The 13,769-nt window shown below is 38.4% G+C and overlaps 1 protein-coding gene across 2 annotated transcripts in view; it reads right to left on the bottom strand.

Annotated features, from left to right (window-relative positions):
• HSPA4L (heat shock protein family A (Hsp70) member 4 like) overlaps window positions 1–13,769 on the bottom strand; it is a 50,309-nt gene that overhangs the window by 35,870 nt on the left and 670 nt on the right. The window contains exons 2-3 of one of the 2 annotated variants that reach the window (XM_032146991.2): window positions 12,626–12,823; window positions 1,453–1,510 (exon numbers count right to left, since the gene is read on the bottom strand). In XM_032146991.2, the coding sequence (XP_032002882.1) occupies window positions 1,453–1,510; window positions 12,626–12,732 (165 nt within the window). In that variant the 5' untranslated portion in view covers window positions 12,733–12,823. Of the gene's footprint in view, window positions 1–1,452; window positions 1,511–11,516; window positions 11,650–12,625; window positions 12,824–13,769 lie in introns of those variants that run through there. The other variant, XM_058436739.1, reaches the window with a different exon arrangement.

Genomic DNA, 13,769 nt, shown 5'->3' with positions numbered 1-13,769 from the left:
CTTGCCTCCCAAATTATCCACCTATCCTGGGAATGTTAGATTCAAAATTAATGTCTTCAGAAGAGAAAGAACAAACATTTAAAATGTTTCAAATAACAAATATCTACAACTCATCTTTTTGGTTTTCCTCGACGCTTTTGCTCCAGTGAATTAGTACGAACTGAGCATCCCAGATCCAAAAATCTGAAATCTAAATACTTCAATGAGCATTTCCATTGTGCATCACGTTGTCACTTAAAAAGTTTCAGATTTTGGAGCATTTTGGATTTCAGGATTTGGGATGGTCAACCTGTATCATGCAAATATTCCAAAATCTGAAAAAATACAGAATCTGAATACTTCTGGTCCCAAGCATTTCTTATAAGGGATATGCAACTTGTATCTTTGATTGATTATTTATTTCCACTTCCATTTCTGTGTTTTAATTTAAACTGGTTTATTATTGTCTAGGTTTTTTTTTTTCCTCTCCATATCTAATTCTTTGTGAAAATCTTCATGTACTAGCATGTTGCTTCCATTGCTGCGGATTGCTCCTAGGCTAGTAAATTAAAGTCCTTTCCATGTAGCATAGTGCTAAATGAAAGTGTCTTAATTTGTAAATGGCTTGCATTTTTGCAAAGCAATTTTTTCTTTAACTAGAATATGCAGTTCAAATTACAGAATATTACTGAGATCCAGTTGCTATAATCCTAGTGACCTTTAAAGCCAAACAGACCTTGATCTTCAATTATGAGATGAAAACTATAGGGATGCTGAATTACTATGTTGTTCTCTTTAGCTCCTTAGGAGAAATGACTTTAAAGGCTGCTTTTAGAGACTCTGATTATATGTGACACACTTAGAAGGTCAGCCAGAATATGAGATATAAGACCCAGATATATATAAAATGCAAGAAATAATTGTTAAGGGCTTTTAGTTCAGGGAGGTAATGAAAGTCCAAGGAAAATCAATCTATAACATGGAATGTTAAAAGTCAACGTTCTAATCATAAAGATTTCAAAAGCCTAAAAATATAAATACTTCAACAAATTCTATGTAAATTAGTGGTAGCCACATTGAGTTACTCTAGAAATTAGTTCTTTCATTTTTCCCACCTTATTTTACAAAGATGTTACTTACCTGTCATTGAAATGTATGTTCTAGACAGAATATCCCTCATTATTCCCTGGATGGTCACCTGAGGGACCATTCAGGGAAAAATTGATGTCACATAGTAGCACACCCTAACTTCACAACTAAAAAATATTTTTAAAAAATAAAATTCAAGAAATATTTTACAACCCAAAGCAGATTATATCTTAAAAAAAAAAAACAAAACAAAACAAAGATGTTAGTACTTGTCCTATTTTCCTCACTCTGTTATTCACTCTTAACAACATAACTTAAGGAACTTAGTTACCAATATTCAGTTAATTCTTCCTGTAAGTCAAAACATCCACATTAACAATTTACCTGGCTCTTTGCTGCATTTCCAATGGCTCGAGTTCTTGATCCTAATGATATACAGGCCCTAAACCAGAAAAACAAAAAGTTTGTTCCATGGTACCTTTATATTATTGTGCTATTATTTTGCTTCTCCTTATATGAAAATGAATTTAAAAGGAGAAATATAACCATGTATTATTTTAAAAATAGGTTATGCAAATCAAAAACTTAAAGTTTGCCTGTATAATAAAATGGTGGTCAGAATAAACGTTACAATTAAAAAAAAAGTCCTAATAGCTGGCAATACAATGTTGATCTCCAAAATTGTTTTTCAAATTACATTGATCTATGACCCATTAAAAGAAAACTCAACCATGTTGACCAATGGATTTTCAGGGGAGGTAAACAGTTGAAAAGGCCAAATCCTGGCTTTGCCACTTAACCTTGTGGAAATTACATAACCATTAGGTGCTTCAGCTTCTTGCCTGGAAGATAGTGATAATACCTGCCCATGTGGTTATGTGAGAATTAAGAGAATGGATATAGGTAAATGCTTTGAACAATAGTTGGCACATAGTAAACATTATGTAAATTATTGTATTTTAATTACATTTAAATGTAATAGCATGGAATAATAACACAGAGCAAGCACAGAATAACATCTTCATCAAAATACCATTTCATGTTATAATTCAAGAAAATGTTTCTGTGATTTCAGTTATAACTACAGAAAACTACATTCAATCAACAAATATTTATAGGCACTCCATGTATAGAAGTCACAATACCTGTCTTGGAGAATGCATAGTCTATTGAAAAAAAATCAATAGAATATATAGAATTATGAATAATACTAGCAAAGAAGAGAATAATTACTTCTAGATAAGAGAGGTGACTTCTTGTATTAAGACTTGAAAGGAGAGAAAACATTTAATATCTATTTGTCTTGCAGAAATAGACATTCCTGATATATAGGTATGTAAGTCTGTTCTCCATATAGTAGCCAAAGTGATCCACTTAAAAACTAAGATCATGAAACTCTGCTGTTCTCTGATTAAGAAATAATCCTCCAATGGTGCCCTATCTCACAAAGTAAAAGCTTGGGTCCCCCAACAGCCAATAAAGCCTTTCATGGTCTGGTCCTTGGCTGCTCTACCCTGCAAATTCAATCTAGGCACACTGGTCTCCTTGCTATTTCTAGAATATACCAAGCACCCTTTTGCCTCCGGGCCTTTGTAAATGCTGTTCTCGCTTTCTGAAGTGTTCAGAAAATACATCCATGTGGCTGGTGCTCTCACTCCTTTCAGGTCTCTGCTCAAATGTCAGCTTATCAGAAACACCTATCCTCACCATCCTATATAAAAAACGTCACTGCTCCTCCCCAACACATACCTCACACTGTTAACCCAGTTTTATTTTTCTCCATAGTATGTATTACTATCTGATACAATTCATTTAGTGATTGTATCTCAGTACCAGAAGCCAGAATGTGAACTCTATGAAGGCAAGGTAACAGGTATCCACTGCCTTGATCTGCACTGTCTAATATGGTAGCCACAAGCCATGTGGTGCTAGTACAATTTAAATTAACTAGAATATTCAGCTTCTCAGGACTAGTCACATTTCAGGTGCTCAATAGCCACATGTAGGTAGCAGATATACAGAGAACTGAATATACAACAACAAATACACAACAGGAAGTTCTACTGGATAGCACTAGCCTAGATGTTCCAGCCTAGATCTTTTTCTAGGACATAATAAAGCTACATAATGAATGGAATAATGGTTCCTAAGGTAATGCTTATTTGAGGACTAGAAGAATATAATTTGGACTCAGCCAGGGAGAAAACAAAAATAATACAACTTGGCTAGTTTCATAGGACAATTTGATACGATAGTATCAAGGCCAGATTATATAGGGTCTCAGGTGCCAGATTATAATCTTAAAATTTATTCAGTTAATGAGGATTAAATTTCAATGAGGATTCATTAAGGATTTCTGAATAACGGAGAGGACCCTACATACTGATATATAATACAAACTGGAGAGGCAATATTCCAGAGCAGTGCTTTCCAAGGGCTGAACAAAACACTGTTCTGCTGGGGACTACTGGATTTTCAGGGAAAGCAAACAGTTAAAAAGTTAATTTAGTCAATTTAACAGATGTTTGTTAATAATTACTATATGCCTGGCACACTGTTAGTTGCTAGGGATATAATAATGAAAGAAAATATGGTTTTGGCTCTCTTGTATCTCACAATGCTATAGACTCACACAAAAGAAAGTAAACTAGGTGCTATAACAAGGTGAACATGGTGCTATAAAAGTTTGTAACAGCAAGAATTAACCTAGAGGAGGAGAGTCAGGAAAGGCTTACCCAAGGAAATAAGATTTTAAGGAAGAGTAAATGATGATGGGATAAAAGTGGTAGAGAGTTTGTTGGAGATCATATTGACTGTAGTGTTAACTGATGAGAGGAGAGCAAAAAGTTACCAGTAATCTATATCAGGATGGTGACAGCTGGGACACAAGAAGAAAGAAGAGATATTCAGGAGGAAATTTAAAGGACTTGGTGACAGACTAGATCTTCACCATCCCATATGGTAGCCACTAGCCACCAGCCATATGTGGTTATTATGCACATGAAATGTGGCTAGTCTGAACTGAGATGTGCTTATATAAAGTGTAAAATAAACTCTAGACCATGGGTGTCCAACCGTTCAAATGCTGGGACTCTTTTGTCTGTGGTGGCAGATATCACAAAAATTATGCGTGGACCTTTTTTCTAGCTCATCAGCTGTCTTTAGTGTTAGTGTATTTTACGTGTTGCCCAAGACAATTCTTCTTCTTCCAATGGGGCCCAGGGAAGCCAAATGGTTGGACATCTGTGCTCCAGATTCTAAAAATTTAATACTAAAAAAGTAAAATATCTCAATTTAAAAATATTGATTATATATTGAGATAAAATTTTGGATATACTGATTAAACAAAATATATTAAAATTAATCTCACTTGCTTCATTTTGCCTTTTTAATTATTGGAACTTTTTTTTTTTTTTTTTGAGACAGGGTCTTGCTCTGTCACCCAGGCTGGAGTGCAGTGGCATAATCTTGGCTCACTGCGGCCTTGACCTGCAGGGCTCAAGCGATCCTCCTATCTCAGCCTCCTGAGCAACTAGGACTACTGGCTGATTTTTAAAATTTTTTGTACAGATGGGGTTTCACCATGTTGCCCAAGCTAGTCTCCTAGGCTCAAGTGATCCACCTGCCTTGGCCTCCCAAAGTGCTGGGATTACAGGTGTGAGCCACTGTACCTGGCTCTATTAAAACATTTAAAATTACCTATGTAGCTCATATGCTTTTATTGGACAGTGCTGGACTAGATAGTAGGAAGAGGCAAGTGACAAGAATAATGTCTAGGTTTCTAGTTGCACTCAATGAGACAATATTTTCTAAGAAAGGTTTGGGGACAGGACAGTCACAAACTCTATTTTGAACACGGTAGGCTTGAGGTAACTTTGAGGCATCCAAGCAAATATATATTTAGAACTGAAATGTTAAAAGTGATGGTCAGATTAAAGAGGAAATGGAAGTTACTAGTCTTTAGTTGTGATTTGGTGAAAAACAGGAAAATAAGGGTACAGCAGGAATCAGTGGCTTAGATGACATCTTCACATCTCTTATAAATAACTCCTTGATTCAACATATTCTCTGCCAGAGTAAAAATTTACATATCCAATTTGGTAATGTGTGGATATTGGCATTCCATCCTAAAACTCATCTATTAGAGAAAATATGGGTTTGCCATTTCTCAGCCTACCTTATAACCCACCTTACTTCCAACTCCATTATTTGGACGCACTTTCAAATACTTCTAATTGTTCAATACTAGGCTACCATCACTTGACTACGCTGAAAATCTTATTTGTAGGTTGATTCTCAAGAGTTTAATTTTTGTTAGAACAGTAGAGCCAAATAAGATTCAGATTCAACTATCATTAAGCACTGGTTCCTTGAAATATGTTTCATACATGTATCACTTCACAAAGAAAGCTAAACAGTTACCAGTATCAGATACTCTCTGAAGTTAAAAGCAGACAACTTTTAAAGTTAAAAAATCTGTCATTTAACCAGGCTTGGAAATGCCCAGTTTAAAATACACAGAAACCCATTTCATAAAGGCACCCTTCAAACTCCTTCGATTTTCTTTCAAATACATTCCAGGATGTTACAATCATTAAATAAAAAATACCTGCTAAGTATTTTCAGAAAAACCCAAATAAATTAAACACCTGTTTGCTCTCAAAACTTTTATATCAGTAATAGCAAGGGAAATAGACACATTATAACACATATTAGGCTGATGTAAGAGTTTTCACAGAAAAAGATACAGTTTATCCAAGTGTATACAGCATAATCTATATTATACTTTGTATTGACTATTTCAACTACTATTGAGAAATGTCATTTTATGGCTAAAATAAAGGGAGGGTTTTCAATGCAGTTTAAATCTATAATATCCAATCTGCTCTTGCTATTGTGTGGTAATCTCAGATTATCAGAAAATACCACAAAATTCTAAACAATGAAGATTTCTAAATGTCCTATGTTCCTTTTAGTAGGAGAGGGGCATAAAAATCAGAAGACAAGATGCTACTTTAAGAAAGCTGTATCTGTATTTTCTCTTTAAATAGGATTTTCTTCCTCTCTCAAAAAGCTAATTTTTATAAGGCCAACTATAATTAGGTTGGAGAAAATACATACTACCAGAAGAGATTTGTTGCCTAAAGCTCAGCACTAAGTTTGTTTGCTCCCTATTATTCTCCATTAAGATTCAATCCTCACTCTCTAAGCTTTAAAAACAGCCCTTTTCGTTTCCTTGCCAGTTCCATAAAATCACAATTACTCTTTACCCTCTGCTATCAGTGTAATCCATAGGTTTAAATCAAGGGCTGAACAAATAGTTTCAACTATGCTTGCCAAGATGTCTACAGAGCAGGATTTCTCTACCTTGGCACTACTGACATCTTGGCCCAGATAATTCTTTGTTGGGTCACTGGGGTTGTACCGTGTGCACTGTAGGATATTAGGAGTATTTCTAGCCTCCAACCACAAGATGCCAGTAGTACCTCCTCTTTCAACCTCAGTTGTGACATACCCCAAAATATCTCAGATTCTCTCAGTTATCCCCTCAGAGGCAAAATCACCTCCAGTTGCGAACCTCTGCCCTCGAACAACATTTCCCAAATAGTGTTCTATGAAACATAATTCCTCAGACGTTCAAATAAGCTTGGGAAAAACATCCCTTTCTTGGAGAATTTCAATGCTTATGAACAAATTAAGGGATCTACAAAATTCTAAGCAAAGAAAACATCTGGATATTGTTTCTCAAATTATTTGGGAAAAATGTTGTCCTAGAAGGGGGAAGGGGAAGAAGCTCTCAAAAAAACTCACTGTTGCAATTTGCTTTCTAGCTTGCTACTTAAAAATAAGACTTCTAGGCACATATGATTTAGTAATAAAAAAACTTTCAGCTTTTCATCATGGACAAAGAATTAAACATTTAACAATATATAAACAATAATAATTTAAGAGTTTTCAAATGCTTAGTAAATGTAATCATAAATAAATTAGCTTGAAGCCATTAGTAGAAACCACACAAATATTTATATAGGTAGACAGTATTTTAAAAGCTGATTAGGTATACTAGCTACATTAAATTTGATACATTAACTATTAAATTATTATATTAGATATATTATTTGAAAAACTCATATTACGTATAATTCACTTGGTTCAAACACAAATATCAATGCATAACAATGTTAAAATTCTTTTGGTTATAATTGTTTAGACCAGGAGTTTGCAAACTACCACTACCTGCAACCTATTTTTGTAAATAAAGTTTCATCACAACACAACTATACTCATTAATTTATAATGATCACATATTAAAAGACTATCAGTGCTATGTTAAACCTTTTTTTTTTCAGTGCTTAAGGAAGTCAGTTTGATGTTAAACATTTAGAAATAACCTGGCTTTTCACTCATATCAGCAAATTTGATTTAAAAAAAGCAAAGTTATTAACTGAATTTTTATACGTCGCTAGCAAAATATTAACTTGAAATGTCCAAAACAGTCACTATATCAACAGGATACTGTACAGTTAGCAAAAAGAATGAGGTAAATTAGAGCCATAAGTTTGAGATGTCCACAATATTTTGAAGTGAAAAGAAAGCAATCTGCAAAATATTTAAAAAATATTTTTTAACGAAAGCAGAATGTAACGTAATTCTGCTTTCGTTAAAAAATCCCAGCTATGTACATATAATCACATACTTGTATAGCTAGAAACATAAATCAAACTTTAGGAGATGGTTGGGGAGGGATGAAGGGGGAGACTTTGTGTAATTCTTCAGCATTTAAAATATTTTAAATAAAAGCTCAAATAGTAAAACGTATAAAACCAACTCATGTAGTAAAAAGAATATTTAACAAAAAAGGTAAAAGCCTCTTCTTCATCCCAAACTGCCATCACCAGAAAATGCCCATCTATTATAGTCACAGTTAACCCCTGGATTTGGCATTTTCTATGTGCTGTTATTTTTAATGCACCAAAGTGATTTCTATTTTCATGCATTTAAGAGGGGTCTCACTCATCTGAAACACAGTGTTTAAACAGCATTTTCCCATATTTCCAGATTATTCATACACTAGTAAAGAAATAGGAAAAAATAAGATAGAAAACCAGAGAACTGAATATTGAAGAATCATACAGAATTTTGATGATAAAATATTCCTAACAAAAATCTTGGAACAGTTTCATTTAAAGAAAATCCACATTCCCTATTACAAAGTATTAATTACAAACTATAAATTAAAAGCACCTCCTCCATAATTCTACCTCTGAGAAGTATCTATCCATTATTAATAGTAGTTTATTGTCTTCCACACTACTTTTTCTCCAAATGTTTACACTAATATGTTTTGTATGTATTTTTTATGAATTTTAAAAACAAAGTAAGATTTTTACATGTCCTTAACATAACTTAAAAGAATTACTGGCTGGGCACGTTGGTTCGCGCCTATAATCCCAGCACTTTGGGAGGCCAAGATGGGAAGATGGCTTGAGGCCAGGAGTTCGAGACTAGCCTAGGCAATATGGCAAGACCTTGTCTCTGTTGGAAAAAAATAAAATTAGTGGGGCATGGTGGCATGCACCTGTAGTCCCAGCTACTCAGGAAGCTGAGGTGGGAGGATCCTTTGAGACCAGGAACTCAAGGCTGCAGTGAGCTATGACTGCACTACTGTACTCCAGCCTGGGCAATAGACCAAGACCCTGTGTCAAAAAAATTTTTAGGAATTATTAAAATAATGTTTTTAAAAAAGATAGTATTTCTTAAAAACTAGCTAAAATTAGACATTTATTGATGGTAGAGCAAAGATGCTTTCCTGTACAATAACTGCTCAACCAGGTAATTTGTTCCTTTCATCATTAACCTAGTTACGTACATGCCATCCTTACAACAATGGATACTGGAAAGACATTTGGGTTCTAGGGTCAAAGACGCCTGAAACAGAATCCAATTCATTGTTTTACTAATTCTTGGCCAAGTTATTTAACTTTGCTTTAGGCTTCTTACGGAAAAAAAGACAGCTAGTATGATCAAACTCATACAATTGTGATAGGTATGACAATGCTTGCTTAGCACATAGCAATCACTATTCCAATTTACCACATGCTTTAATTTGATACTTTAATGACGATTCTTGGCTATCATTTTTTTTCCCCATGGGTGAAACGAATCACCTTGGTATACTTAAGCCTGGGATGCAAATTCTAATCCCCACATCCAACTTAAGTGAACAATACAGACATGTACCAGGCCTTTAAAAATGTGGACACTCAGTAATTCTACTTCTAGGAATTTACTTGAAGGATCAAAAATTTAGTTACAAAGATAGTTATTGCAACACTGTTTACAAAGTATCATAAACAACCTGAATTAGTAGGGTATGGATTAAATTATCATGATTATACAGACACTACAACTGATAGTATAGAAATATGTATGTTTTACATAGAAAAAGGTTACTAAACATAGACTGAGTGCAGTGGCTCACACCTGTAATCCCAGGACTTTGGGAGGCCGAGGCGGGTGGATCACCTGAGGTCAGGAGTTCAAGACCAGCCTGGACAACATGGTAAAACCCCATCTCTATTAAAAATACAAAAATAGCTAGGCGTGGTGGCAGGTGCCTGTAATTCCAGCTACTCAGGAGGCTGAGGCAGGAGAATCGCTTGAACCCAGGAGGCGGAGGTTGCAGTGAGCTGAAAACGCACCACTGCACTCTAGCCTGGGCAACAAGAGCAAGACTATGTCTTAAAAAAAAGAAAAAGAAAAAAAGAAAAAGGTTACTAAACATAAAGTAAATACTTCCCCTTCCCTTTGAAAACACACACAGAAAATCATCTGGAAGAATTACAATTTTTAATTTCATCTTTTAATGTGCCAGTATTTTTTATAATGAGCACATATTATGTAATGATTTTTCAATAAGATGTTCAGAAAAATTATTTTGTCTCTTCAATTTATGCAGGTTAATTTCTCTCTCCCTCTTCAACTTATGCAGGAGATGAGAGGCTAGTATAAACACTTCAACTTTACAGAAGATGAATCTGAATAAACAGGTTAAATTAACTTGTCTTTTGTCCCTTAATTATAGGCCAAAACTTGGTTCTTTTTCATAAACTGTCCTTCTTCGTTTATATGGAATCCTCTCAACTATAAGCAATCAAGTATGTTAATGAAAGAAACGTAAAATGTATGAATGCTGAAAACAACTAAATTGAACATTTCTTTCCTTTTTTCATAGGATCATTTTATAATGTATTCACATTTTAGAAAATATGTCACATTACCTTGATGTAGGCAATTGGAATATGAAAAACATTTTATTTGCAAAGCTAACATTTTATTTACCTGTGTTATTAAATACTGTGGTGTATTAGAAAAATTAAAGGTTATCTAATAGTTACAGTGCTTTTTGCATGATCGGTGTTGAACTGATGGATAAATGTCCTGAGGCCTGGAAGGGCTATGTTTTTCCTCAACAATTGGACCCACAAAGTACTACATACTGTAAGAGCACTACACTACCATGAAGTACTTTTGTTCAGAAACAACAAAAGATACACTTCTGAGGTAAATGACAGTGCCCAGCCATGGAGAGAAGAGTTGCTGATGCAAGCTAAGTGAGAATATCCTTTCACTTTAAGAACTTTCTAGTTTAGATTAGGCTCATTAAATCTAGATGTTACTATTGGCTTTCTAGCACACAAATCAGAAATATCACATTACTTCTCAGCCACACAGAACCAGCGAATATGCTTAAGTACAGGAACAAAGAGACTTTTAGAAGACTCTAGAGGCCCACTTTTTAAAGAACTCTCTTAAGTCTGGCCGGCCAAGATGTTTAAAGAGTCACAGGTTCACTCACTACTAAAGAGATTTCTCAGCCTGGAAATGTAGATCGATCTTTCTTACTGTTCTGGTTTGATCTTTTAGGATATGGCTTTAAGGACTAAAAGAATGTCCACCCTACCTCTCAGTTTTTTCTCTATAGGTTGAGAGTCACTGAAGCCAAAGATTGCTCCCATTTTTAACCCCTACTCTGCTGAAGATGGAGAGTGGAATTTCCGGTCTGTTTCTGGCGAAAGCCAGTATTTGTTGTGGCTTAACACAAAACCTTGTAGAGACGAATTCATAGACTTCACAGTTACTGTTTCGGCCTCCCACTATGCATAAAAGCCAGAAAAAGATGTAAAAAGTAGAAGAGTTCAAACATTATTGAGGATTACCTTGTCTATGCCCATATATTGAAAATATAAACGTCCAAAACGTTTAAAATTTCAATAGAAGAAATGCGTACATCTAGGAAAAAAGGTATAAAACCTTCTAGAATCTTCTTTGAAAGAAATCAAAGCACAGACTGCTTTAAGTGAGCTACTGTTCAACATCTCTTTGCCATATTTTAAAGCTGTCCATAGAATAGTAAACGAAGCATTTAAAGACCATCGGACACTGACCTTGTTTTAGTATAGTTGAGGTATTATATTTTGGACCATTCAGAACGGTCAAATTAAGATGCCAAATTACCTTCCCATAAAAAGTAATATAGGTTTCATACAGTTGGTTTCCTCATAAAATTACCAGTAACAGCAGCCTATAAGCAGCAGCTAGTTTTTCATATTTCAGAATTACTTCATTATATTCCTTGCCAACAAACTTCCCAGGCCAGAGAAACAACGGAACATGTGGAAACATGTTTCCATGACATAACGCGCTCCTCCTAAGCCTTTCATTAAGCGTTCATAATGGAATCACTCCACAGTCATGTTTATACGGGACAGCTGCCCCCGACTCCGACAATTCACTCTGCAGAAACACGCTTTTGGTCCGACCCAACCCCGCCGCATTCCAGCAACTGACGTAGTTACCAATGCACGAGGCCAGTGACTCCCATCCCGAGGCTCTCCCTATCAATGCACCATTGACCTGGCCCTGTAAACCGGATCCATTACCTGCAGTTCTCAAGGGCACTGGGTTTTGTAAACCCCACATGCCTCACTCCCCGCCCTTAAAAAAAAAAAAAAAAAAAAAAAAAAAAAGGCTTTCGGGGCCAGATGAACCGGCAATTCATCTCTGACGTGTGCAGCCGAAGCTGACTTTTTACTTTTCTGAGAAAAAGCTGTCACCCGGAGGGACGGGGAAAGGAAGGAGGGCAGCTAGCGCGGGGCCGATAATCCCATGTAAATCTCGTTAGAGGCAACCGGAGATCTTTCTCGATGTTCCGGACGCCAGGGGCTGTCCCACAGCAACCTCTTTCTCGCAAGCAAAAGAGGCGTTGGGGGACAGCGGCACGAGGAGGCAGGGGACGTGCGTGGGTACAGAAAAGAGAGCTACGCAAACTAGTGGGGTCCCTCGTCCTTGAAGGAAAAGAAGCTTTGCGGGGCAAGGAAGTCCGACCGCCACCCGGCGGTCTCTAGGGACTGCGGCTGATGGGCTGCACCTGTCATCTCGGGGTTCGGCGCACATTAGGGGAAAATCCGAGGAAGCGAGCAGACAGGACAAACGTTAAGGACGGGAGAGAAAAACGTTTCTTAGGGTCGAGGTGATGCTCAGCAGAGGCACTTACGGGGTACACCTGTCGCTGTACTCATTGGCGATGGTCTCGATGCCGCCACTCCTCGCGACAGCGATGTAGCAGTTGAGAAAGCCGAGGTCAATGCCAACCACAGACATCCCGCCGCGTGATGGTCGGGCTGCTGGTACTGAACCCTTCGGTACGGGAACCGGGTCCTCTTCTGGGCTATTGCTGCTGGGATTGCGACTCCTACGAGAAGCAAACGAGTGGGGACCCCAAGTCGCTAAGCAGAAAATCTAGGGCAGGGAGTCGTAAACCCGAGGAAGGAGCAGAGGCCGTCCGCGCCGCAGCCTGCACCGCGTCCCGCCGCCTGGGTCTTTCCCTATTGCGGTTCGGCCGCCTCCAACCGGCGGTTACTGGGACCTGCGCCTGCGCGCTCGGCGGCCTGGGAGGCGCGCGAGCCTCCGCTCCGCGCCGGAGCCAGCTCCCGACCCGGACTTCGGCCGCTTCCGTCAGCACTCGGGCAACGGCTGCTCAAGGAGCTGCGGGTTCGAGAAAGATCTGGAAAATGGAGGCTGCTGAGCCATCCGGGGGCGGGAGAAGCGGGAAGGCGGGGCGGGGAGGATCGGGGAAAGGAGGAGGCGAGGCAGATTGGCTCGCTCGCCCTCGCGCGGCAGCAGGATGTCGGGCGGTCGGGCTAGGTGAGAGGCAGGCGACCGGCCGGCCCGGGGCTTTGCAAACGTGTTTTGAGGCACATTTTTGGGTTGTTTTGGCAACCGGAGACGTGCTTGTCACGGCGGCAGGATGCTGCTCTGGCTGGCGGGCGCCGCCCCCTCACCCCCTGCCCTCAGAAGGGCTGGCCCGCAGGCCTCGCCTCCCCGAGGGGCCCATGTGCCGCCCGGCGCACTGCCCCTGTGGCTCGAGGCCCGCCGCGCCCGGCTCTGTGAGGTGGCGCACATTGTCCGGCGTCCGCTGCTCCGCCCTGCCCAGCCCCGGGGGAGCTGCCGAGCCCGGGACAGACTCTAGTGCGAAAGCGGGATGAGCACATTTTAGGCTCTTTTCTTTTTTCCTCAGCGGGATTTGAAATATTAAAAGTCAAACTTATGTCAAGAAATAAGATCACACTGACAACTTTCCCTCCACGTACCTTTCCTCACACCATTCTAAAAGATGCTGGCCCCGCGGCTGACCCTTG

Source organism: Hylobates moloch, unplaced genomic scaffold (assembly GCF_009828535.3).
Source record: "Hylobates moloch isolate HMO894 unplaced genomic scaffold, HMol_V3 SCAFFOLD_3, whole genome shotgun sequence".
In the NCBI taxonomy this organism is placed as follows: domain Eukaryota; kingdom Metazoa; phylum Chordata; class Mammalia; order Primates; family Hylobatidae; genus Hylobates; species Hylobates moloch.
This window is presented reverse-complemented; position numbering and strand designations above follow the sequence as displayed.